Here is a 27835-nt window from a genome sequence, read left to right as displayed (position 1 = left end):
AAACAAAAGTAAAAATTGCTAGAAACAGCTTTTCACACCATGCTAAAAGGGGATATGGATTGAGAATTCGGACTACCAGTATGAAGGGACTCTGGGCTTGAGAGCGCCTAAGCCGGTAACACTTGGTGCGCATGCGCATTGGGGCGTCACGGACGAAAGGGTGTCCTCGGCGAGCCTCCTCAAAAGCGCATGCTCGTGGGCTCGCGCGTGCATGAGCCTCGCGAGCCACCGTGCGCGCGTCCGGAGTCCGAGGCGGTTGGTGTCGGGGTGATGGTGAAGCGCGATCCTAGGTGACTTGGGGGGAAGCACGCGACGAAAGGATGGTTCCTGGAGCTCTTGTAACACCAGAGGACGGTGACGACTGCTGCGGGCCAGCTTTTCGGACCCAGCTGCGCAAGAGCTCCAGGAGGCCTCCCGGCCTTTCTTCAGCGCGGGCGCCCGTCCCGGCTGCCGGGGGTGCGGGTTGAGAGTTGGGGGAGGGGACGGGGTGGAGCCTGAGCCTGGGGGGTCCGCGCCCTGGCCCTGCCCTCCGAAACTTTCTTAGCTCGGGTCCCAGACCGCATTGTCCCATTTGACCCAGGAGCTGTGCCCCTGAAAGGAGTGGGATGTAATCAGGAAATCGTTGAGTTGGGTAACAATCGGAATACTGTTAAACATTTTGCTTTCATTCGCTGCCGGCTGTCAAGTTCATTAGCTTAGAAAGCATCAGATCTGCGATTATAGCTCTGATTTTCCCAGGTTTGAAAAACTAGCCCTGCTATCTTGGAGAGGTCCAGCCTGTGCTGCTCTCTCACCTATGAAGAAAAGACGGCACATTTAATTACACTATAATCTTAATTTTTTTTACCTGCAAGAAAACAAAATCAAGTTCAGGTAGCCCCTGACCATCACTATTATGGCCAAGGTAGATTGTAGCCACCCGTAAAGACCAAAAAAGTATTAATACAAAAGAGTATTAATAATAAGGACCCTCTGAAAACTTTTTATCAAAGTAATACATGAACAATATTTTAAAATCAAATGATAGAGAAAGGAAGGCTTATAATGAAAAGGAATTTCCCTTCCTTATCCTTTCCCAATCCCAGTCTCTTTCCTCTGAGGCAACTACCTTTAACCAATAATAATAATAATCTCTCAATGCTCATCTCTTCTTGATACAATTTGATTTTTTTAATTTCCCCCTTCACCTTCCTTATTACAGTGTCTCCCAGCACTTGATTATAAATTTTTTCTAAAAGTCATGGTTATCACCTAATGTATAAGTGTTATAAAACTAGCTTGGATGTCTTTTTCATGAATAAATTCTAGCTAATATTTCTTAGCTGAATTTAGTTTAGGCATCTGTTTTTGGTGAAGTGATTAGAGTTTCTAACACTGTCTTTATGGGTCAATTTCAAGTGTGATTCTGATTTCACTTTAGGGCATGTGGGATTTGGAAAGGAGCAGTCAAAATTATGAAATTATTAATGCTACTTTGGATGTTAAATCTGTTGCACCAAACGTGAGCTGTGTGATCTGCCTAGAGATCAGAGCTATAATTTGTTTTGTTTTGTTTTACAATGTGGTTTAATGAGAGATTTCATTTACCTCAGATGATATTTCTTCATAATGCTTGAGAGAAATGGGTAATGCTATGTAACTCTGAAGCTTTGATAATGTGTGTGTGTGGTTTTCCTCCCATAGGCAATTATTTCCAGTCAGAGAAGGAAACCAGTGCCTGGCCTTCTCACCAGCTTTCCTCCTGCCATGATCAAGTGCTTGTCAGTTGAAGTACAAGCCAAATTGCGTTCTGGTTTGGCTATATGCTCCTTAGGCCAATGCGTTGAGGAGCTTGCCCTCAACAGTATTGATGCGGAAGCAAAATGTGTGGCTGTCAGGGTGAATCTGGAAACCTTCCAAGTTCAAGTGATAGACAATGGATTTGGGATGGGGAGTGATGATGTAGACAAGGTGGGAAATCGTTATTTCACTAGTAAATGCAACTCTATACAGGACTTGGAGAACCCAAGGTTTTATGGTTTCCGAGGGGAGGCCTTGGCAAGTATAGCTGACATGGCCAGTGCTGTGGAAGTTTCGTCCAAGAAAAACAGGACAATGAAAACTTTTGTGAAACTGTTTCAGAATGGAAAAGCCCTGAAAGCTTGTGAAGCTGACTTGACTAGACCAAGCGCTGGGACAACAGTAACAGTATATAACCTATTTCATCAGTTACCTGTGAGAAGGAAGTGCATGGATCCTAGACTGGAGTTTGAGAAGGTTAGGCAGAGGATAGAGGCTCTCTCACTCATGCACCCTTACATTTCTTTCTCTCTGAGAAATGATGTTTCTGGTTCCATGGTTCTCCAACTTCCTAAAACCAAAGACATATGTTCCCGATTTTGTCAAATTTATGGACTGGGCAAGTCCCAAAAGTTAAGAGAAATAAATTTTAAATATAAAGAGTTTGAGCTTAGTGGCTATATCAGCTCTGACGCACATTATAATAAGAATATGCAGTTTTTGTTTGTGAACAAAAGGCTAGTTTTAAGGACAAAGTTACATAAACTCATTGACTTTTTATTAAGGAAAGAAAGTACTATATGCAAACCAAAGAATGGCTCTGCCAGTAGGCACATGAATTCAAGTCCTCGACTTCGGTCTAACCCAGAACTCCATGGGATATATGTAATCAATATGCAGTGCCAATTCTGTGAGTATGATGTGTGCATGGAACCAGCAAAAACTCTGATTGAGTTTCAGAACTGGGATACTCCTTTGGTTTGCATTCAGGAAGGAGTAAAAATGTTTTTAAAGAAAGAAAAATTATTTGTGGAATTGTCAGGTGAGGACATTAAGGAATTTAGTGAAGATAATGATTTTAGTTTACTTAGTGCTCCTCTTCAGAAGCATGTGTCCTCTGATGAGAAGGGTGACCAGGTCAGTTTCCAGGAAGCATGTAATAATATTTTGGATTCCTATGAAATGTTTAATTTGCAGTCAAAAGCTGTGAAAAGAAAAGCTACTATAGAAAACATAAATACACAGAATTCTAAGGATTCAGAAGCTATCATAAAAAAGACAAATGATTCATTTTTGTACACTTATGACTCAGATGGCCCAGGCCATAGTAAAAAGACAGAGTCATCTTTACAAAACAAAGATAGCTCTTGCTCAAAATCAGGGATCTTAGAACAAGAAACAGCTGAAGCATCAGAATCAGGAGAAAATGAGAAACATAAAAAATCCTGTTTGGAACTTAACTCTTCAGGAAATCCATATGGAACCAGTTCAGAAATGTTCACAAGCCCTTTTCAGACATCTTATCACTTTGAGGAAAATGGAGAAGATCTAGAAACACAGAAAGTAAGTACTACTGTTAATGGCATGACTGCCAACATCCTGAAAAATAATAGAATTCAGAATCAACTAGAGAGATTTAAAGATGCTACTGAAATGGGATACCAACCTCTGCCTTATGAGACAACGTCATTGAGAGTACATGGTGCTCAGAGAGAGGATGAGAAAAGAAAAAAAGAACCTAGTAATTGTGGAAAAAGAAACGTTTTTAGTTATGGACAAGTTAAATTATGTTCCACTGGCTTTATAACTCATGTGGTACAAAGTGAGCAAACTAAATTAACTGAAACAGAACATTTATTTAAAAATTGTGTTCGACCTGGTCCTGCAAGTGCCAAAGAAACATTTGGAAATAGAACATGGCATTCAATTGAGACTCCAAACATCAAAGATTTAACCAGCACTGTAAGTACAGAATTTGCTCAACTGCCCAACAAAAAATTATGCAGAACAAATATAAGTTATGGGCTAGAGAACAAACCCATAGCAACTTATAAAAATTTTGCTATTTTTCAGGAAGGTAGTAAAAAGTCACATACAGGCTGCTTATTACCTAACACATCCTCTTCTTTCCCTTGGTGTAAACATGTTTCAAATGGTAGTAAGAAAACAGATAAGTTGATTGATTCCTCCAAACCCATAGCCCTTAAGAAGCTAAGCTTAAGTTCACAACTAGGATCTTTAGAGAAGTTTAAGAGGCAATATGGGAACGTTAAAAATCCTCTGAATACAGAAATGGAAAATAATAATTTTGAAATCACTACCAATCTCAGTCCTCAAGTTGAACCTGACAGTCTGCGGAAAGATAAGAACCACTTAGACAACTCCAATATTTGTAAAATCACTACTATGAGACGTAATGATTCAAATAGTAGTTGTCAACCAGTCAGTCACATTCTTTACTCAGAGAAGTTTCCATTCTCCAAGGAAGAAGATTGTTTGGAACAACAGATGCCTTGCTTAAGAGAAAGTCCTACGACTCTGAAGGAGTTATCTCATTTTGACAGAAAACTTTTGGATGTTGAGAAGTCACCTGAATCTCTAGCCTCTAAATTATCCAGAATGAAAGGTTCCGAAAGAGAGACTCCAACAGTGGAAATGATGAGTCATTTTAATGAACTTCTACAATCAGATTCCAATAGGAAAGACATTGACTTGTGCAGTGGGTTAACCCTAGATTCTTATAAGTTATTTAAAAATGAGCATAAGAAAACAGAGAGTGGCATCATCCCGACGTTGGACTCTGTCACACAGGATGAAACATATTCTGACAATACAACAGAGAACTCAGTGATACCAGAAACTCCTTTGGTATTACCCTCTAATAATTGTAAGTCTTTCAGTAAAGATTCAGATGTTCTTATAGCTTCAGAACAGCAGAGAGGAAGTCCTGACTCTCCCAGTAGAATGTTAATGAGTCACATAGAAGATTCCACAGTTGACCAAAAGGGAACTTGTTTTCAGAGTGAGGAATCTATAGCAAGAACTTGTTCTGAAGATGAAGAGTCAAACACATGTTCTTTGGATTGGCAGCAGCATTTTGATGTAGCACTGGGAAGAATGGTTTATATCAACAAAATAACTGGACTTAGCACATTCACTGCTCCTACTGAGGATGTTCAGGCTGCTTGTACTAAAGACCTGACAACTGTGGCTGTGGATGTCATGCTTGAGAATGGTAAGTATATAGTGTTCACTGGCATGCATTGCTTTTGAAGATGGGAATAATGGCCAAGGAGTTAGATAATCATTGTTCAAAGAGATTATCTCAGCAGATAGAACATTTTGAAGTTTAATTATAAAACACTTTATGATATATTAAGATTCTCTAGGTCCAATACTATTTAAATCTAGAAATACAATGAAAGATTGATGTAGAATGGAAGTGTACGTATATGTGTCTATGGGTGTGTGTATGTGTAAGAGGGCGAGACAGTTTTTAAATTTTATTTATTTATTTATTTAGTGTGTTTGTGTGTGTGTGTGAGAAAGATCAGCCCTGAGCTAACATCCATGCCAATCCTCCTCTTTTTGCTGAGGAAGACTGGCCCTGAGCTAACATCAGTGCCCATCTTCCTCCACTTTATATGGGACGCCACCACAGCATGGCCTGACAGGCAGTGTGTTGGTGCGCACCTGGGATCCGAACCTGGGCAGCCAGCAGCAGCAGAGGGCGCAGGCTTAACCACTATGCTATGGGGCCGGCCCCAGGACGAGACAGTTTTTAATGAAAATTGTACTATTAATAGTTGAGAAGATGCACAGGGCTTCCCTACCATGCTTTCTGCTCTCTCCCAAACATAACTCTCCTAGAAATTTGTCTTTAAAGGCACCTGCAATGCCAGTGTGGTATTTTTCTAGAAGTTGTTCTCTGCAGCTCCCAGGTAAAAAGCCAGAATGATCCTGTTATCCTAGATTTCCCAATAAAATCCATGGCTCAGTACGGTACCATATTTATGAACTTTTTTTTTTTTTTTAGAAAATAGAACTTGGCCATAATTTTTTTTGAATATAGGTTAAGTATGTACTTTCATAACTATACTTTTCAAATGTACTTTATGCTAATACATATGCTAATCCACTTGATCTGTTTGGTATAAGTAGTTGTTATTCAGGAAAACAATAACGTGGCTTTTAGATCATACCACAAGGCTGCTTCAGAGCCTAGACGAGGACTCTGAGTTCTCAGGTCTCACTCAACATTAGAGGTGACATTGTTTTGGCAGTGTGTTGAGAGCCAGATGTTGGGAGATGGTAAAACTGACTTCCATCTGGACATATATAATCTTGGTTTTGCATCAGGAGGACAAACGTTAAATGTGTGTCCATATTAAAAGTCTCGAATGTTGCAGAAGAATGTAAATTGTATGAATGTAATTGCAAATTCATTTATAATTTCTCCTTAGGATGAATATCTCTAGCAGGAGGCTCTGATTTATTTAAGGTTAAATAAGACCTTTATTTTTCAATGGTTTCCAGTTTTTTTCCTTGTGAAAAAAATAATCACTAGGAGCCAGCCCCATGGCGTAGCGGTTAAGCGTGCGTGCTCAGCTGCTGGCAGCCCGAGTTCGGATCCCGGGCGCGCACCAACGCACCGCTTGTCAGGCCATGCTGTGGCGGCATCCCACATAAAGTGGAGGAAGATGGGCATGGATGTTAGCCCAGGGCCGGTCTTCCTCAGCAAAAAGAGGAGGATTGGCATGGACGTTAGCTCAGGGCTGATCTTCCTCACAAAAAAAAAAATCACTGTAGTAACTTTCAAAGTATTAAATAGGAGAAAAGCCTTTTCTTTCAATACTGCTCCTGAGACTATCAGGTTGCTCTTAAAGACACGTGTTTTTTCAGTCTGTGTAGTTTTATGTCCTGATTTATATTGAATGCTTATCAGACGTCACTGTAAGGCACTGGCGCCTCATCTTCCTGAACATGCTGACCAAAAATAACTGGATTACCTTAAACTGAGATGGTTGTTGCTAAAACAAAGGGGGACATCTTGGCTGCCATACTCAACATAAACATCTGTTCCTCTTAAATCTAGATATTTAAAACACTTAAACTTACTTAACTTTCTGGATTAGCAAGTCTTATAGTGAACTTCTGAAGGTCATGTTAACTCAGAGTTTCATAATGAAAAATAAAGTATTTTATGTATAGAAACGAGTTCCATGAAAAGATGGCTCCTAAGCACCCTCCATTCACATGGAATGTTACCTTTCTAGAAATGGCTGATGTATATAGCAGGACATTAGGACATTGTTGAAGCATACACAAAAATGTTACATAAGGTGAATTCTTAAGAGGTAAATTTAGTTGTACAGCAGAGAGGATCTATAAAGGTAATTTTAAGGAGTAGTGTCAAGTCTCTAAGCCCTGGCAGTTTTTTTCTTTAAAATGTCTTGAACTGTGTCCTTTCTGTTACCAGTGACACAACCTTATTTCACATCACACTTTAATTTTATCATTCTGAATTTAATTTCTCTCCAGTTTTTGTCCAACAGATTTATTTTTTTGAAATATTAGTTTCATCATGTTTTGCCCCTGTTCAAAGCTGTCAAATTCAGCATTGTTTCTAAAACTCAAATCTGATCATCCTTCAGAGAGGAGGTATAATTTGGGCCAGATCTTACTGGACTTTGGAGATTAAATTCAGAACTTTTCATTCATTCATCTATTCATCTATTCATTCGCTTATTGATCTTTCACACTGTGCTAGGTGCCACCACATTGCGGATTAATTGACTTTGCTTTCAGGAGTTCGCAGTCTATTAGGGAAGACAGCTATCTAAACATAATTATAATATGATGACATGATTTTTATAATAGACACATATACTGACGATAAGAGACATATAAACTGGGGACTTGCGAAGGTTGCACCAAGTAGTGGAGGATGGCAGTTAAGTACCACTATATGTCTAATACAGAGTTTCTCAACAGTGGCACAATTGACATTTTGGACTAGATAATTCTTTGTTGTAGGGTTTGTCCTATACATTGTAGGATATTTAGCAGCGTCCCTTGCCTCTATCTGCTAGATGCCAGTAGCACCCCTCACTCAAGGTGTGACAACCAAAAATGTCTCAAAATATTGCCAAATGTACCCCAAGCAAAATTGCCCCCACCGAGAATCAGTGGTCTCTTTTAATAGGTCCTCATTCTGTCGGGTCTAGATGGATAATGGGACTTAGCATTAATGTAGATTCCTAAATTAGCAGAATAATCTCATTAAAGAACATCTGACTCTCAATCTACTGTTTAGTAGTCTGCCTTATGTCTTGATTCAGTTTGTGCAGAAAGAGATTTTATGTAACTTAATTTTTAAATTGTTTATATTTTGAGTTCAAATGTCTAGGTTTTTCTTTTTTATATTTAGGATCTCAGTACAGGTGTCATCCTTTTAGAAGCGACCTTGTTCTTCCTTTCCTTCCTAGAGCTCGGGAAGAGAGGACTGTGATGAGACAGAATAACAGAGGTAGGGGCAATGAGAGAGACTGACAGTACACCTAGTACATTCTGTACCACCTAACTCAAAAACAAAGCAGAGTTGTATTATTAAGCTTGATCAGTGCCAGCTGTGCCTTGCTGGAACCAAGAATTCCCCACGGTCCTATTTAACAGCAGAACTAAGTAATTCAGTGCATGCATTTAGATCAGAAATTACTTTTCCAGACTTGAGGTCAATACTGGGTGATTATGCACAGTCTGTGGCATCTTGTGAGGAGAAAATGGTTATTTTTCAAGATCGGAGTTGTACTCCATATTGCAGTAGTTTTATGTAAGAAAACTCTTACCCACAAAAAAAGCTACAGACATTTATTATTTTTTCTTTTCTTTGTTTCTGAAAATAGAGAAGGTATATTTTTATCTAAAGGAAGTGAGGCTACTAATTTGGACCAGTTTCTTCTGGACTTGTATTCTGAAATATCTCTTGAAAATAATTTGGAGAAAAAGCTATAATGCCAGAAGATACGATCATCAATTCTAGTTTTAAAAATAACAGATCAAAACAATTTAGAGATACAGCAAACACTGGACATTTGTAGAATATTGTAAAGTGTGTCTGATCTTTGGTCTTGAGCTACACCACACCAAATATGAGGTGCCATTCACCCTTCCCCGAGGCTCTTGATGCTGATTTGACCTATCCCTTTTTGCCCTAGATACTGTGTATGATGCTGTTGGTAGTGAATCGCTTCAGTCTTTGTTCTCAGAATGGGACAATCCAGTATTTGCCCGTTATCCAGAGGTGGGTTTGCAGCAATTTTTCTTTACCTGTTATTTTAAAATTTGAATTTCATTTAAGTTGGGTATGAGCATGAATGACTATACTAATTTGTAATTATAAATGGAAAGTGGGCATGTTTCCAAATAATGTATTTGGAAATTATATTTAATGTAGAGAAGAGGAATCAAAATTCATAGCATTTTGGGAGTTCAGACATTTTGGATTAAACATGTGTAATCAGTATGTGAATAGTAAATGTGTTTACCACTCTTAGAAACCCTGACTTGCAGTTTTGGCAAAGTATTTAAGGTGGTGATAATAAAAAGTGTTATCATTGGATAAAGCAGTGAATCTTCTCCTGGAGGAACAGTTCATCACTGGACCTGAGTGTGCGTTCTCTCCTCAGTGGGTTATCACAGAATGTGCTTAGTGTGTTGTAATGAGGGTGTATAATAGATGAACATCTGATTACTGATTCTTCAGTTAAGATATCTTTAAGGACTTGATCACGGAGCATAGACAGATTGCTATTCTGAAATAACATTGATTTTTGTCAGTAATTTTGTTTATAAACAAAAATTATTATTTAAGACTAATAATTTATAGAGCCTTTTGAATTTCTGTAAATTCCCTGAATTCAACCCACCTCTAGCAGGTTCTATGAAAATAAACGTTTTTAAGGCACTTTGAGGGCCGGCCCCGTGGCTTAGCGGTTAAGTGCACGCGCTCTGCTCCTGGCGGCCCGGGTTCGGATCCCGGGTGCGCACCGACACACCGCTTCTCCAGCCATGCTGAGGCCGCGTCCCACATACAGCAACTAGAAGGATGTGCAGCTATGACATACAACTATCTACTGGGGCTTTGGGGGAAAAAAATAAATAAATAAAATTATTAAAAAATAATAATAATAATATTAAGGCACTTTGAGATCTTTGGTAAAACATCTTCAGACATAGGAAATTAAAATTTAAATGATGTTTGTGCTGGTTCTTTCTAGGTTGCTGTTGATGTAAGCAGTGGCCAGGCTGAGAGCTTAGCGGTTAAAATTCACAATATCTTGTATCCTTATCGTTTCACTAAAGAAATGATTCATTCGATGCAGGTAAAAGATTGACTTTGAAATCTCATAAAAATATATATAAGACCTAAGCTAGACTAACTCTTGTGGAATTGGATTTACTTAATGATATAGACCACGCAGGTCAAGGCACATGTGTTTTTTTAAATCTTACTGGAACTTTTATCACCACAAGAAAAAGCAAAGAACTAGTTATAATTACAAAGGAAAAAATGTCCTTAGTAGTGTGAGCAGGTTTGGAGGGATGAATTATGGATTCAGGCTCACAGTTTCAAAGGTCATATATTGACTTCATATTTTGACAATAATTTATAAATCAACTAAGTACTGTAGAGACATTGTCCTTAAATGTGCGACACTGCCCCTTTTTAAATGACCCTCTATTATGTGAGGCTACAAATGACATGGCTTAGGAGACCCCAGATTGAGGAGTTCCATTAACAAAAAGGACCCCTTGTCTCATCTGCTTGTCTAGTTTGCCCTCTTTACACCACTCAAGCTGTCTTCGTCTCCTTGATTTCAATATGAAAACAAATTAGGATGTTAGACAGATCTAGGTAAACTCCTAACCTGGCATTGACCTGGTACCAGAGCAAAGCAAGCCCTTGATCCAGAAATAGACCCTAGGGAAGTGGTGTAGACTGGGGGCCAATAGGGGAACCTTATCTGTACCTGGACAGAGAGGAGCCACTAAGGTCTAATACCGTGGTGGCTTTTAATGGACTAGTTCCTCCAAAATGGTTTTCCTTGCTTTTGCATAAATTTCCAAAATTTATTTCAGCCCTATTTGTTAGTAATCTGGTCATATTACTAATTCTCTGGTCATATTGCCTATTAATAGGAGTCATTCTGTTGGGAACATTTCAGGTCTACTCTAAAGTTTCGTTAGCATGTCTCTCTTAGATGCCTCCGTCTGTGTTCTCTTATAGTCTCCTTCCTTTTATGTTTTCTGATCACTCTACTTGCCCATTCTTTATCCTTCCTAATGACTCCCTTAGGTTCATCAGCACCTTACCTCAGTCTTAGATGTGAATGTTATAATGCAAACAACTCTAAATTAAGTACGGTTTTGTCTCTTTCTATGCAGATAAGCCTTTGTTAATCTTTATTTAGTGTTGTACCACTTATTTGAATGTATGGCAGGTTCTCCAGCAAGTGGATAACAAGTTTATTGCCTGTTTAATGAGCACTAAGACTGAAGAGAATGGTGAGGCAGGTAAGAATGGAGTTTAGCCTCGATTAATAACCAGCTGGTCTTCTAATAGCTTCCTTTTAAGGTTATTTTTATATACAATACAGTTACAATGATTTGGACAGATTAGGGAAAACCGCTGTAAATTAATATTCTGAAACAACAGTTTTAATGTATTTTTAGTTTTATATACATATATATAAGATACACATTAAACTATTAGTAGTAGTTACCTTGGGAGTGAGAATGGGAGTGGGCAAAGGGGAAATTTCATCTTTTACTCTTTAGAATATTTTATATTGTTTGACTTTTAAATAATGTTTTCATGTATTCCATTTATAATAATAGAAAGTTTATATAATGAACTCTGCTAGGTTTATCAAGCATTATATACAATTTCTTGGTGACCTGCTTTAATAAAACAGTAATGGTTTGTAAATAATAACATTAACTCATTCAAAAAATATTGATTGAGTGCCTATTTCATGCCAGAGACTGTACTAGGCCCTAGGGATACAGTGGTGGGAAAAAACATACATGCCAGAGAAACAGACAATTACACAAACATTAAAATTTTCCCTGTAGCTGGTGTTGTGGAGGAGAGAAAACAAGATGCTATAAGAACGTGGTTTGGGAGATTTGATTTAGTCTGGGAGGTCAGGGAAGGTTTTCTTGGTAAAGTGAGATCTGAAGTCTGAGGATGAGGTAACCAGGTACAGGAGGGAGGGAGGAGAACACTGGGCAGAGGTAATAACACATGCAGTTTGTGTCTTCCTGCCATTTAGTGAGAGGAAGCAGGGCAAGTGCAGCGGGAACGAGAGCAAGGAGGTGAGGCTAGAGAAGGAGGTTGCAGCCAGAACGTAAATGCTAGTTACAAGCTTTGTCTTTGTCCCAACACCAACTGGAAACAATTGAAAGCTTTTTGTTTTCTGTTTTTGTTGTTTGTTTTCACAGTGGCACATGTCACATCACATTTGCATTTTGAAAATATTGCTCTGGTTGCAGTGTTGAAAATGGATTGGGTGTCGGAGTGGAGTCCCAGTAACTGCAGAGAGACTTTTAGGAGGATATTGCAATATCGGAGAAATTACAGTTAGCTGGGACCAGGGTGGACTAGAGAGAAGTGAATGCATTAGAAAGATATTTAGGAGATAAAGTTAACAGGGCTTGGTGATGGATTGGATACGGGGAAAGTATATCAAAGATGACTCCTAGTTTTCTCACTTCCATAACTGAGTGGATGATGTTGCAGGACCAGGTTGGAGGAGACACAGGCAGGGAGGGTGAAAATCATGAGTTCAGTCTGAAATCTCTTTGAAATGTTCAAGAAGAGATGTCAAGAATGTGGGTGGATATTACAGGTCTGGGACTAGAGAAACATTCTGACATGGAGATATAAATGTGAGCTGTCAGCATAAAGTTGGTCATTGAAGTCATGGGTGTACATTTTATCACTGAGAAAAGGGGTGAAGAGTGAGGAGAGGAGAGATTCTGAATCTAGAATAATTCCAGCATCTAACAGCTGGGTAGAAAAGAGTGAACCAGCAAGAGAGATTGTGAAGGAACAGCTAGAGAAATAGGAAAAAAACAGAAGACGGGTGTGTTGCAAAGCCAAGACTTTGTACTAAATGCTGCCGAGATGTTAAGATGAGGATCAAAAATAACTGTTCAATTTCCTGACAGTGGAAGTCAGAGACTTAAATAAATGAGAGCTGTTTCAGAGAAGAGGTAGGGCAGGATGCTGACAGAGACCAAAAGGAGAGACTCAGAAATCTATGACGTGGAAGAGAGGGACTGAGGAGGGTGAGAGTTAGAGAAGGCTTTTTTTTTTTTTTTTAAACTAGGAGACTCTTGAGCACAGTTACAAGGAATGCTTTATAGTGTAAGGTTCCAGAAAAGGCCTGAGTGGCTGTGACCCCTGAGCACCGGTAGAGAGGTTGGCTCTAGAAAGGTAAACCTGCAGGCGAGTGCTTCTAAAGTTTGAAAGTTCATTCTCTTTGTATTTCAAAATATTCCCTTTTACCTTGTTTACATTGTAGATTTGTTTAGTAAATGTCATAATAGATCAAAGGCAGATTAACTAAAAATTGTGTCATAATTATCATAAATATGGAATTAGCGAAGGTCAAATTCTAGTAGTTTTTTTCCTACTGTTTCTATAAAGTGAATAGATTTTTTTCTGAAGTTTTGATTACCTGGAATTCTTTGTTGTTTAACACCAAAATCTCTACTAGTGGCACCTGAGATGGGTGTAGCCACAAAATCTGCAGATGTTCAGAGAAGTAAAATGGACCTCTTTAAATTTCTCTTGAGGTTCTATATTATCAGTGTAATGATTAGCTGCCACCAAAGAGTACTCTTAGATAAATACATTTTCTAAATTAAAATGTAAGTATTTTTACTGTCGCTCACAAATACCAAAAGCAACCTATTCCTATAATTGACTGACTTTTATTTTAATATTTGCACATACTTTTGTAATGGACAAATAGATTATTGTTTTAAATTATAGTGAAATTAATGCCATCTATTGGCATTTTTTATTGCATTTTTCCACCTCCAGTAAAATACAGTTGCTCAGTTATGGTACCCTAAAGAATAAGGATGCATTCATTTATTCTGTAAATATTATTATTGAGTGCCTATGTCCTGGTGCTGATACACATGTTGGGAATATAACAGGCAGAAGTCCTTGCCCTTATGAAGCTTCTATTCTGTTGTGTTGGAATATCAAAAATACAGCTTCTGACATGAATAAATTACCTTAATATATTCTGTGTCATTCGAGAAATGGAAAATGTCGTGAACCCTACATAGACTATCAACCATTCCTCCAGAGTCAGGTGCAGGATTGACTTCTTCAGGTCTCCGACTCTTGGTAATTCACATTGGCTCTAGTTTCACGTTTGAGGTTGCTCCCTCAAAATTTATTATTTATTCCATTGTTTTGCCCAATACAGGATGTTCAGTATTCATCACAACCAGCTGCAACTTCTCCTATCCTCAAAGGAGTTTAAAATCCAACATTTTGGAGCTGTTTCTATGGTTGAACTGCTGTCAAAAACATGCTGTCAAAAAAAGTATTTCCTTTTTTTCTTTAAATCTTAATCTCTCATGCCATGAATTTGATGGTGCCATAGAAACAATTTTTTAATCTTTAGTAGAAATAGGAAAAATAGGCATTATCTATTTTGATCAAATACAAGAGGAGAACTTTTATTTCTATATAATCGGTAGCAATAAACCACAACCCTGTGGCCAAAAGTAATAAAATTACAAGCTAAAAAAATGTACTGATGTAACTGAGAATCAGTCCTGTCAACGAGAAAGAGATTTCCCTGTAGGTTTGGCTTTTTGGGTCAGAACATTCTGCCTCCTCTCATGCACTTGAGAGTCTTAAGCCTTGCTGCACAAAGTCATGGTCTGTAAATAGCGTCACTTGGGACTTTGTTAGAAGTGCAGAATCTTGTGTCCCATTCCTAACCTACTGAATCAGAATCTGCATTTTAATAAGATCGCCAGGTGATGCGTATACCCATCAAAGTTTGAGAAGCCTTAGTCTAAAGCAAGGCAATCTATGGCCTGTGGGCCAGATCCAGCCATCACCTGTTTTTGTATAGCCAGGGAGATAAGAATGGCTTTTACATTTTTAAATAGCTGAAAAAAAGCAAAAGTAGAAGAATATTTCTTTTTTTTTCTTTGCTGAGGAAGATTTGCCCTGAGCTAACATTTGTTGCCAATCTTCCTCTTTTTTGCTTGAGGAAGATTAGCCCTGAGCTAACACCTGTGCCAGTCTTCCTCTACTTTGTAATTGGGTCACCGCCACAGCATGGCTGATGGAGTGATGTGGGTCTGTGCCCCGGATCCGAACCTGCAAACCTGGGCCACCAAAGTGGAGCATGCCAAACTTAACCACTATGCCACAGTGCTGGCCCCAGAAGAATATTTCTTGACACATTAAAATTACGTGAAATTAATATTTCAGTGTCTGTAATAAAGTTTTATTGGAACAAAGCTACAATATTCACATATTGTCTATGGCTGCTTTGGTTCAAAATGAATAGTCGAGTAGTTGTGACAGAAACTGTGTATCCCAAAAGCCTAAAATATTTACTGTCTGGCCCCTCACAGAAAACATTTGCTGACCTCTAATCTAGAGTGTAATAGGATCACGTTCTTCTTGGGTTCCAGAGTAGCTTGCAAATCAAGGTCAGCTGATTATTATAATCTGTTTTTTTAATGATCCTTCATTATATCAAATTTGAATTAATAAAGCAAAAATCAGTATTTAAACAGTAAGAATGTAGGGCTTTAACCTTGTTTTATAAATGAAATACTAATGATCTAAACAGTTTTTCATCAGGGATAAATTTGTTTTAGTTTTCCCGATAATTTTGACTTTTTTAGAAAATAAAAGATAGACTTGTTACTATTCAGTATGTATGTTTCTCTTATGCTCATGTTGTTAAATAGTTTGAATTAACCTTTTCTCCCTCAACACCACATGATTATTTTAATCTTGATCTGAGAATTTGAAACTCCAGTAATCCTTGCTAATCTTCTAGATGGAAACCTGCTAGTTTTGGTGGATCAGCATGCTGCCCATGAGCGTGTCCGTTTGGAGCAGCTTATTATTGGTAAGCATCTGTTTGGGACTAGAAAAGATCTGCGAGTCCCAAGCAGAATTTGTACACCTGAAAGAGTTTTTCTAACTGTGACTGTTGTGAGGAAAGATGAATTGTATGTTTAAAAAATTAAGCTGAGGGGCCGGCCCAGTGGCGTAGTGGTTAAGTGCGCGCGCTCCGCTGCTGGCGGCCAGGCTTTGGATCCCGGGCGCACACCGAGGCACCGCTTGTCAGGCCATGCTGTAGCGGTGTCCCATATAAAGTGGAGGAAGATGGGCACGGATGTTAGCCCAGGGCCAGTCTTCCTCAGCAAAAAGAGGAGGATTGGCATGGATGTTAGCTCAGGGCTGATCTTCCTCACCAAAAAAAAAAAAAAATTAAGCTGAAGTCCTTTGGTTTGGCTTCTTTTATAACTAAAAGAATGCAGTAGTTCACTTTACTGATTCAAATATGTGGGTCTTACTTACATGGTCAAAGGCATATTTGTCATATATTTATCATCAACCCTAAGGATTGGGTACCTAAGGGTTAGCCTACTTTATCATGACATCCAGCACAAAGATATGCCCCGCCATATGCCCATATGATGTTGGTATACCTTCTTCACAGTTCATTGGGCAGAGACCACCAGCAGTTCAGAGGGCCCAATATATTGTTTTTATTTTAAAATTTAATTTGTTTTTGAATAGGTAGTATGATCAAATAGGTTCAAGTCTGAACGATACAAAAGGGAATATAATAAAGTCTCCGTTCTACCTTTGTCCCTCATCCCACCTAGTTTCTCTCCCCAGAGGCAACTAGTATCACTCATTTGTTATGTATCCTTCCAAAGTCAATACATGCTTTTTAATCTTTGCTACCCTTTTTTCTCATCGTGAGGCAGTGTGTTCCCCAAGAGGTAAAATACCAGGAACATCTTTACCCCTGTGGTCAAGTAATGAAAAACCCTAATGTCAAAGAGTTAGGTGAGGGAGGACCTAGAGAGATCTTTGATGGGCTAGAATGACAATGATGTTACTTCTGTGTTCACTTTTCCTTATAAAATGAAGACCTAATTGTTGGGAAAGATGTAGTAAAAACAGTATTAGAAAAACTTACTTGCTATAGGCCCTGGACCATTTGAGAATAGTACTGACTGCTTGTCTTCAGAGGCTGGGAAACCCTTCTGAAGGAATGGGGAAGCCTTCTTGAGCCACAGGGTTGTGTAGTAAACCCATTTTATTTCCCCAGTAATCCACATTATTCACCTCTGTTGTTAAAATCGCATTTATTGACTATCTACAGGAACAGTGCATTATTCATTTGAATGTAAGATTTAAGTCTTATATTTCTTATTTTGGAAAATACTGCTAAAATGAATAAACAGACTGGATGTTTACTAGTTTGACTTCAATAATGGAAATTCAAAACCTAAAACTGAACATTGAACACACTGCTAAGCACTGTAATAAGTACATGGCTGTGCCTTACCATGCTTCATTTTTATCTGAATCTAGAAGACTTCATTTCCTATTCTTAACCCATTCATCTTTCTCCCAACAGATTCTTATGAGAAGCAACAGCCACAAGGCTCTGGTCGGAAAAAATTACTGTCTTCCACTGTAAGTCCTCCACTAGAGATATCAGTGACAGAGGAACAAAGGAGACTCTTATGGTTAGTACCACCATGAGGATGGGATGTTGGTAGTGTAAATTCTCACAATAATTCTCTGAGGCATAAGCATAACTATTGTTCCTTTTTTCAGATGAGGCACCTGAGACCAGGAGAGGTTACATGACTTATTCAAAGTCCTAACAACTATTAGATGGTGGAGCAGGCACTCAGATGCAGCTCTTCTGACTCCCAGTGCTGTTCTCTTCACTATATCACAGCTGTTGAGTATAGGATAGAGTTTCTCTGATAATTTTTTCCAGCAGTTGGCTTAGAATACTCTCAACATTTCTTGGAACCAGTCAGTGTTTATGCTGTGCTGTTTCTGAAAGCAAAGTTACTGCAGTAATTGCTTCCATTCTGCTTTGCCTTGGCGCATTCTAGATTCTTAGTTTTCGTTACCATAATCATATTGGGAAGAAAGTAAAACACGGAGCCGCAGGGAAGGGGCAAATCATATAGTGAATCACAAGATAGGACGTTTTCCCACTTTTGGACAGTGCAAATGATTGGAAATGAAAAAGAGAGAATTGTCTCTGAATTTGTTTCAGGTTTGGGAATATGCTATTGCCAATAAATCTTTTTCCCTGAGGCATAATTTATATTAGAGGCAGATCCATTTATTTACATCCCGTTAATCAGGACTTCTCAGTTCCTGGGGCTGTTAATTACCTCCCTGCTTTAACGCTGATTCAAAACATTCTCAGCCCTTTTATTTGTGCCAGACTCCTCTAAGTGCCAACAATGAGAAGTTAGCAATTCCTCAGTGAAGAATAAAAACTGAGGAACAAGACCTAGAAATAAATTGATTCTCTCAATGGAAAAAAGAAAAAAAAATGAAGGTTACTGTAATTCGGAAAGGAAGTTTGATAATAAAACCCTAAATAAATGCCCATAAGTGTCAGAAAAACAGTACAACCCTTAAAACTTGTGGCAGCTTTTGAGAAACTATTAAGTATTCAGTACCAGTACTAAAATGTGAATGAAAAGTCATGCTTTTACATTTGAGGTTATCTCTTTAGGTGTTACCAAAACAATCTGGAAGATCTGGGCCTTGAAATTACATTTCCAGACACTAGTGAGTCTCTGGTCCTTGTAGGAAAAGTGCCACTCTGTTTTGTAGAAAGAGAAGCTAATGAAGTTCGAAGAGGAAGATCTACTGTGACCAAGAGTATCGTGGAGGTAAGACATAACTGCAGGTGTTGAGGAAATTGCTGAGTGATAGTAACCTCATATTTTGTTTAGAAACTCTATATTCATCTTTTATTCAATGAGAATTTATGAAGTACCTGCTGTGTGCCAGGTGCTAGAGATTCAAAGATGAATTAGCTTGAGGAGAGGAAGAACATCTAAATAATTATAATATAGTGAAATTTGGCCAGTAGAAGTATGTTCAAAAGTGCTATGGAAATACAGAATGATTACTGTGTCCAGGAGGGTGGAGGTCAAGGAAACTGTCACAGAAAGCTGTTTTATTAGGAAAAGTCTTGTAGAACAGCAGGAGCCTGCCAAGTACAGAAGAAGGGAGAACAGCATTCTAAACAGAGCAACAGATACCAGAGACTTGAAGCAGATCCTATGTTTAGGGAACTACCAATATATATGGCTCCAGTTAAGATCTCTATGGGGTAGTGGTGGGACTGGATGAGGCTAGATAGGCTATCAAGACCAGCTCATAAAGGGATTTAGCATATTCTGCTAAGTAGTTTGAATTTCATCCTGTAGGCAGCCAATGAAGAAGAGTAAGATACATTTTAGCATTGCATTTTAAATATGAGTACTCTACATATATGTTTTGTAAAGGTCTGGAAAGCTGCTGCTGGGATGTGGCATTGGAGGTGATGACGAGGCCATTACTTCTTACTTTTCTTATGTGTTTCATTTTTTTTTTTTTTACAACAAATATAATTTATTTTGTCTTTGTTGCCTTTTCTTTCCTCCTTTCCTGTTTTCTATTAGAATTTTCTTTTTTTTTTCTCTACTGGTTTAGAAGTTACATATTCCATTTGTGTTCCTTTAGATTAGCCTTAAATTTTAGCCTGCATACTTAACAAAGTTTAAAGGTAATTTGTTCCTCTATTCTCTTCCTAAACTGTACAAAAACCTTACAACCCTTTATCTTCCGTCACTCCCCTCCCATCTTACATGTTGTTACCTAGTATTTTAATTCCACCTTGTTTTTAATCTCCCTGGTAGTCATTACTTTTATAGTCAGTGTTTATTTAGATTAACCAAATTGTTACCAGAGTCTTTGTTCACTGTTGCTTCTTGAATCCTACTTATTCTTTCTGTGTTCAGTTTTCTTTTTGATGGAAGTAAATCTTTTAAAAGTTCTTTTATCAAGAATCCATGAATGATAAATTGTCTTTGAAAATGTCTTTATTTTCACACTTGCATGATTGTCTAGCTAAAAATAGAATTGCACATTGCCAGTTATCCCTCAGCATTTTGAAAATATCCCATTACTTTTGACATTCTATTTTTGCCGTTAAAAGTCCCTTGTCAATCTAATTATCATTACTTTGTAGGTAATCTGATTTTCTCTCTGGTTGCTTTTAAGATTTTCTCTTTGTCTTTGGTGTTCTGCCATTTCCCTATGATGTATCTTTGTATGGATTTATTTTCATTTCCTTCTTGGGATTCATCATGCTTCTTTTTTTTTTTTTTTTTCTTTTTGTGAGGAAGATCAGCCCTGACCTAACATCCATGCCAACCCTCCTCTTTTTGCTGAGGAATACCGGCCCTGAGCTAACATCTATTGCCAATCCCCCTCCTTTTTTTCCCTTTTTCTCCCCAAGGCCCCAGTACATAGTTGTGTGTCATAGTTGCACATCCTTCTAGCTGCTGTATGTGGGACGCCGCCTCAGCATGGCCGGACAAGCGGTGCGTTGGTGTGTGCCCTGGATCCAAACCTGGGCCGCCAGTAGCGGAGCACTCACATTTAACTGCTAAGCCATGGGGCCAGCCCCCCATCATGCTTCTTTATTTGGAAAAATGTACAGTTATCACTTCAAACATTGCTTCTTCCTCCATTCTCTCTCGTCTCCTAGAAATCCTGTCGGATGTCTATTGGACCTTATCTTTCTAGTCTCCATGTCTTTTAACTTCTCATATTTGCCATTGTTTAATCTCTCTGTGATGCATTCTGGGAAATTTCCTCATTTATCTTCTAGTGAACTAAATTCTCTCTTCACCTACTGTTTAATTAGATGTTTAACTTGTCCACTGGGTTTTTTATTTCAATTACTATATTTTTTTATTTCCAGAATTTTTATTTGGTTCTTTCTCAAATCTGTCTGTTCTTTTTTCATGGTATCCTGTTTTATTCATTTTGGTTTCTTACTCCTTTATCTCTAGCTCTTTCTGTTTGGCGCACAGGCATATCCACATCAACTCAGTCTACCATTTTTCTGGAAATCTGAATTACTTTAGTAATATCTAAAAAATTAGAAGATAGATTTAGTGGATAAATTGTGGGATAGATTGATATGGGAAAGATTTGAGGTAGGGAGAGCTGTTGAGAGGTTCTTGCACTGGTTCAAATAAGAGAGGATGAGGATTTGACAAAGTCAGTAGCAGTGGGAATGGAGAGGATGGACATATTTGAAACATAATTTGGAAGGTAGAATCAAGAGGACCTGGTAAGCAAGAGAATATAAAAGGGATAAAGGAGAAAAGATAAGTAATGATTCTGAGGGTTCTAGCTTGGATGAGGGATGACTGGAAGGATGGTGGTACCATTGACAGAAAAAGGAAATACATACCTGGTTGGGGTGTCAGATTATGAGCCTAGGTTTAGACACATGGAATGTGCCTTCAAGTGGGGATGTCCAGTGTACAGGCAGCCTGACAATCTAGTGTTTGGGAAAGAAGTCTGGGCTATATGTATCTATTTGGGAGTTAACAGTACATATATTTTGATAATATCAGAAGCTGGAGAGGAGTCTAGAGGAAGTGAGATTGTCCAGGGAGAATATGAAGAATAAAAAGAGAAGAGAGCAAAGGGTGGAGCCGTAGAATACCAGCATTCAGGGTGTATATGTTTCGGCAAAGGTCTGGAAAGCTACTGCCGAAAAGAGGAAACTGTAAAGGATGATTGAAAATATTTAGTCAGAGAGGGAGGAGGCAAGCCTAGGAAAAGGAATATTGCCAAAACCAAGGGAAGTTTAAGCAAGAAAGGAGTGGAGTAAAGCCTGGAAAGTTGGAGTTGGCCGTCATGAGGACATTGGTTACCTTGTGGAATGTGTTCCTGGGGGTGAGGTGGGGCAGAAGACAGACTGCAGTGGGTCAGGGAGAGAGTGAAGGGACAGGAAGTGGGCTAAGTGGGCTCCTCTTTCAAGAACTTGCCTGCATACAGAAGAGAGAGGGTGATAGCTAAAGGTTAGGGAGGGTTGGGAAGTGTGGGGCAGGACCCAAGCTTGAGGAAAGATGTTTGTTTTCAGATGGGAGAGACTTCAGCATGTTTGGAGGCTGAGGGCGAGGAGACATTCTTGAGGAAGAGGCAGTTAACAGAGCCAGCTCTGGGACTATGTTGGTTTACCCTTTCCAAAGTGCCCTTTGATCAGACACTGTGTGCTTTCCTTTCAGCTATGCTCTTTTCTCCCGACAGAGCTTATTTTCTCTAGGGTTCCTCCTCCAAGTTGTCTTAAATCCAAAAGATAGGATCTGTTAGAATCTTTTATTGTAATTCAATCCCTAAGTATTTAACCAGAAAATTGCAATAAAAACTTTTCCTAAAGTGACTTCAAAGACTACTAGTAAGAAGTTTACTTCAAATTGAGACAAAGCTTATGGTTTCAGAAAATCTCGATTATGTTAAGTCAGGCTGATCAGGAGAGATTTTTGTTGATTCTGGAAGAAGCTAGAACAGTTTTGGTATCTTGAAGAGGAGGAGGTAACTCCTTAGATCCTAGCAGTTGAAAGATCACTAATACATCTTTCTATAAAGTTCTATGCTCTAGCCTGATGAACAAGCCTTTTTAGTATTATTTAAATTACCTAGCATTAGTCAAACCATTGAAAAATGAACAGAGAGTAAGATCCATCTCCCATTCACCAGGCTTACAAACTGATGTTTACACACCCCAGATATATAAGCACAAGGAGAATAGCAAAGAAGTTAGGTTAGATCTGTATCCACTCTAAGCTTTGTTAGTGGGTCAGGTGTTATAAGACATCTTTCTGTTTAGGCTTTTGGGGAAAATACATGGCTTTTAAAAAATATATACTGTCTACCACCTAGCTCTTGGTAAATATGCTCATTTATAAGCATGGTGGACTAGAGTATATATGAGGGAGGGGAGAGTATTTTCTGAGTCTGGTTTAAAAAGAAGGCTACCATGTTGTAATCTTAGGAAACTAATTTATACATAGCCCTTTCTAGTAAAGAAATCCTGTGTTTTCTTATAAAGAAATTGTTAAATGTGCCATATCACAAAAGTGTTTTTTTACCTCAAGAGGTTAAACAAATTGGTAGCATGAAATAGTGTCTGATTTAAATTTCTTTAAAGTCCTTTTGTAAATATTATCATCTACAGGGATATAACTATTGAAAAGGCTGCGCTAGGACAGAGATATGTGAGGGAGGAGAAACTTATTATCAGAATGTCTCAGAAAATAAGCTTTTTGACCTGAAGGGAATTGTCAAAAAAAAAAAAGCCTGTGGGAACTAAAATGACTGCTTATGTTTATGATATTTAAGCAAGTGTTATACTGAGTGCACAGTTGTGTTGATGATTGTTGTGTATTTATTCTGTTTGCATGTAATATTACACTTGTTCTGGCTAAGATTATAAATACAAACAGACAGCCTCTTAGTGAGATGCCTCCCTGATATTTAGAATCAGTTGAATCATCAAGACTACTCTCACTGGTTACATAACCTCATGAGCTGATGAGCTATCTCTGGAGGAAGTTTCAGTAGCTAAATATATTCTCTATTCAATAAGAGTCTATTCATCTGTCTTGGTATTTCATATTCAAAGTGCCTTACAAGAAATAAATTATGCACCTAAGTACTATATGGCTAGAACTCTCTCCTTTAAGAGACATATTTTAAAGAAGAAAATTGGGATATTTTGTACACTATCAAAGGGCAATTATAAGTAGCTTAATGGGTGTTTTCCTTTTTTCTTTGTAGGAATTTATTCGAGAACAAGTGGAGGTAAACTTTTCTCTTATTTTTGGGGTTTCACACAGAGGCACCACACACAAAAGCCTCCATTGTCCCATTTCCTTTTCCCACTAATAAAGATTGTGTTTATGCATTAGCTACTCCAGACCACAGGAGGCATCCAAGGGACTTTGCCACTGACTGTCCAGAAGGTGCTGGCATCCCAAGCCTGCCATGGTAAGACTCTCCACATACCAGCTGTTGAGTGCCTCCGCATGCTAAGCACTGGCAGGGGTTTTTTTGATTATGAAAATTATGAAATTATGAAAGAAGTAGAAGGCACATTTACTACTTCGCCTCTTGGAGGGTACAGTTTAGATCAACAAACAATACACTAAAAATGAACATGAAAACATTACTTGTACAAAGCAAAATACCAACACATGTATTTAACCAGAATGCAGACTGACTTATGAGTGGAGGAGTAACACCTAGAGGAGATGCATTTTCAGTCAAGTTTTGAATGAGCTGAGGGACATAGAGTCATAGGATGGAAGGAAAGTTTACTATAGGGGGAGGAATTAGCCTGTGCAGAGACCCAAAGGCAGAAACAAATTAGTTATATGAGGAGCAGCAAAAAGTATCAAGAAATTAGGCTAGTAAGAAAGAATAGAAGCCTAGAAGGTCACAACAAAACCTTTAGATTTTATACAGAAGGCATTAGGTTCCTGAGTAGGGTAATACGATAAAATATAGAAAACGGTATTGGAGGAACTTACTTTAGGGATCGTGACAGCTACAGGATCCCCTGCAACTATCATTTGACCACAGTGGGGTCTTCAGTCCACTGACACCCTCCCTCCTTTTATCTTTCCATCAGCCTTCTCCTCTTCTCACTCCTGTCTTTTCTGGCTTAGTAATGTCAGTCCCTCATTAGTTTGTCTCCTGCAAATATTGTAAACTCCTTTGCACCATTATCCTGTCTTTACTTCTCATATCTGCTCCATCACCAAATTTCATCACCTCTACCTTCAAAATGTATCTTAAATCTCTCTGATGTGATTTGTTTCCACTGCCACCTCCCTAGTTCTTGCCACTGTTGAGTCTTTTTACTTAGTCTCCCCATGTCCATTCTGACTCCCCTTCAAGCCATTGGACCCTCAGCAACCAGATGTTTCTTTTGTGTTCCTTTTGAAACATCCCTGTGAGTATGTCATTCTTCTAACTAAAACGTGCCAGTGACTACCCATTGCTCTGGGAATAAAAATTTTATTCTTCACCATGGCCTACAAGGGTCTTCATGATCTGGCCCCTGCCTGCCTCTCCAGTTTCATCTCACATCGCTCTCTGCCTTGCGCTTGACATTCCAGCCTACGTCCTTGGTCTTGTTCTTGTGTGCTGGACTTCTGCTCTTGCCTTTTTCCTCTGTCTGAAATGCCTTCCTGCTGCTTCTTCAATTAGCCATGTCTTTCTTAACCTAAGGTCTCAGATTACCTACCATTTTGCCAGGAAAGCCTTCCCTGACCCTCCTAAACTGGGTTTGGTCTTCCTATTATATATTCTTTCATACTCTATATTTTCTAGTACTTAAATTTATAATTTAAATTATTGTGTAACTATTTGTCTAATGTTTGTCTCACCCATTAGGTCGTAAGTCCATGAGGGTGGAGATCATCTGGCTCATTCACTGCCTGGCATAGCTCCTAAGACAAAGTATATACTTCGCAAATATTTGTTGACTGAGTGAATTAATGTATGCATAAAGGCAGGTTCTGACAATATGAGAGTTTAGGAAGATTATTATGGAAATAGAAAAAAGAAGCAAATAAAGTGGACATTGTAGGGAAACAATCAGAGATCTTGGTGATAGATTGACTCTAGACAAAGATGACCTCGATTTCACAACCATGTAAAAAGTAGACAAAAATATTGCTCTTGCCTCTTTGAGAAAACCTCTGAAAGCAAAATCCTAGCAAGTTAAAGAATGCCTCCTACAGGGATTAGAAAGACAATGACTCCATAAGGAAAAGCTGAGAGACAGGTCACTCCTGAAGCCTTAGTTTCATCCATGGCTGTAAGTGCCAATTTCAAGCAGTATTAAAGTCACATGAAAGAAGCTTAAGACATATCTTACTTTTCCCAGATATTTGGGTCTGACCCAGGGTCAGCACTGGTTTCCCACCATACACACCATAACCTTCTTGTTTCTGTCTTTCGTTTAGGGGCCATTAAGTTTAATGATGGCCTGAGCCTAGAGGAGAGCTGTCGCCTTATTGAAGCTCTGTCCTGGTGCCAGCTGCCATTCCAGTGTGCTCATGGGAGACCTTCTATGCTGCCGTTAGCTGACATAGACCACTTGGAGCAGGAAAAACAGGTACATGTATAGACTGACATATCCTGAACATCTGTTGCCTACTGGCTCTAGGTTTGATAAGATGTAGAAGTTCTCTCTGGGGCTACAGAAAGTTGGTAGAAACACAGCAAATTCACTGCTGGCAAATAAATGTAGCCTAAACAGCCAGTTGCTTGGTGGTACTTTCTGGAGATGGTGACCTTGCTGGAAATGGTAGCCATCTCCATGGATTTATAGAGTTATGATTTGGAGATCCTCAGGCAGGGAATCAAGCTTAGGAGATTTCCACATTATGCTTTGGCCCTGATTACTCAGCAGCCCAGGAACAATGATGTGGATAATGCAATAAAGGCACAGAGTGATTTGAATTAAAGAACATTTTCTGTCCTTGTTATAATCTTAAATGAAACAGAACATGAGAGCATAATAGGAATATCCATGTTGCTGCTTTCCAAAATCTTTTCTTTTGCTTACCTTTCCTGCTAAGCACTATAAAGTCTTTTCTTTCATGGAGTTTTCAGGTACTGATGTTTTCTGACTCATCCAGTGGATTTTACTCCATTAAAAACTTGTTGTTTCACGTGACAATGAAGAAAGTTTTGTCTCCATTCCTGAAGAAATGGAAATCTAGACTTAAAGTTTTCAGTCCCACTTATCCTAAGGAAATCTATAATCTTTTCTGAATCCAGAATAGAAATCTAAACAGATTTGAATAGCCATAATTTGGAAATACTTATATGCCACTTGGCTTTTCATAGTGCTAATTGGAATTATTCTCTTTCTTCCCATAGATTAAACCCAATCTTGCTAAACTTTGCAAAATGGCCCAGGCCTGGCGTCTGTTTGGAAAAGCAGAAGGTTGTGATACAAGGCAAAGCCTACAGGCTTCCATGCCTCCTTGTGAGCCACCATGAGAACAGAATTGTTGATTTATGAGGAACCAAAGAGATGCTGTCTGCCTCTGTGCAAAGAGCATGAGCAGCAGGCACCCACGGTCTTGCCTGAATCTGCCCAGTGTACCCGAGCAACCAAGCAACATCACTCTTCCTTGAGCAGATGCTCCTCTAGCTGAGTAGCCAGATGGAATCCAAACCTGGACAGTTCATTCATTTGCATCCATGGACACAGGAGGTGGCCCTATGATATCTACTTTTTGTAACTTATTTAGGGATAAAATTTAATGATTGATTGTCTGCTTGATTTGTTTTTGGTTTTTCTTGGGATGGGATGGGGGTTATTTTGTTTTTGTTTTGCAGTTTTTCCAGCCTCATAATTTGCATTGATGTAATTTACCTGACGCTGACCTCGCAGGGATGGAGTCGGCCTTCCTGGGCTGCCCACAGGAGTCCCCTTCTTTTCCTCAGTCGTCTTCACTTCCCTCTGCTGCTGCTTCACATTCCAAATCTCTATGCTCAATAAAAACGTTCCCTGCAGTCTCCCATCAGGCCTATGGTTAGATTATTTTAGGGATAAAAACTATTGATAAACAAAGACAAGGATAGAATAGAGAAAATTTAAAGTCCTGTTCCTGGTTTTTTGTTTGTTTTATTGCCTCTTTAAAAACTCTTTCAGAGACTGATGTTCATATCCCAAACCAGTAAAATGGGGAAAGTACTATGAGTTTGTTTTTTAAAATATGCTTTTTTTGTACTTTGTAAAGTATCTCTCTTTATGTGAAAGCAATTTTTCATATCAAAATGCAGCATTTATCCTTTTAGCCTAACCAAGATATGTTCTCTACATTTTTTCAGGAGATAAGACTT

General features: G+C 38.7%; 1 protein-coding gene across 7 annotated transcripts; it reads left to right on the top strand.

Annotated features, from left to right (window-relative positions):
* Window positions 1–227: 227 nt before the first annotated feature.
* MLH3 (mutL homolog 3) lies at window positions 228–27835 on the top strand. Of its 7 annotated transcripts, none has more exons than XM_058567368.1 (14): window positions 228–290; window positions 1684–5014; window positions 8210–8308; window positions 8997–9082; window positions 10059–10163; window positions 11283–11355; window positions 14292–14411; window positions 15897–15968; window positions 17499–17610; window positions 18630–18789; window positions 23747–23770; window positions 23878–23956; window positions 25942–26093; window positions 26864–27834. In XM_058567368.1, exons 2-14 carry the CDS (start codon window positions 1747–1749, stop codon window positions 26984–26986), a joined length of 4473 nt encoding a protein of 1490 aa, XP_058423351.1. In that variant the 5' UTR covers window positions 228–290; window positions 1684–1746; the 3' UTR covers window positions 26987–27834. The 7 variants fall into 7 exon arrangements, 6 of the variants coding, with proteins under 6 accessions (XP_058423351.1, XP_058423354.1, XP_058423356.1 ...); XM_058567373.1 differs by lacking the exon at window positions 228–290 and having other exon boundaries at window positions 516–3342; window positions 4264–5014; window positions 26864–27835; XM_058567369.1 differs by lacking the exons at window positions 228–290; window positions 8210–8308 and having other exon boundaries at window positions 517–5014.

This window comes from Diceros bicornis, chromosome 24 (assembly GCF_020826845.1).
Source record: "Diceros bicornis minor isolate mBicDic1 chromosome 24, mDicBic1.mat.cur, whole genome shotgun sequence".
NCBI classification, from domain to species: Eukaryota; Metazoa; Chordata; class Mammalia; order Perissodactyla; family Rhinocerotidae; genus Diceros; species Diceros bicornis.
The sequence above is the reverse complement of the archived record's forward strand: the minus strand, read 5'-3'. Positions and strand labels throughout refer to the sequence as shown.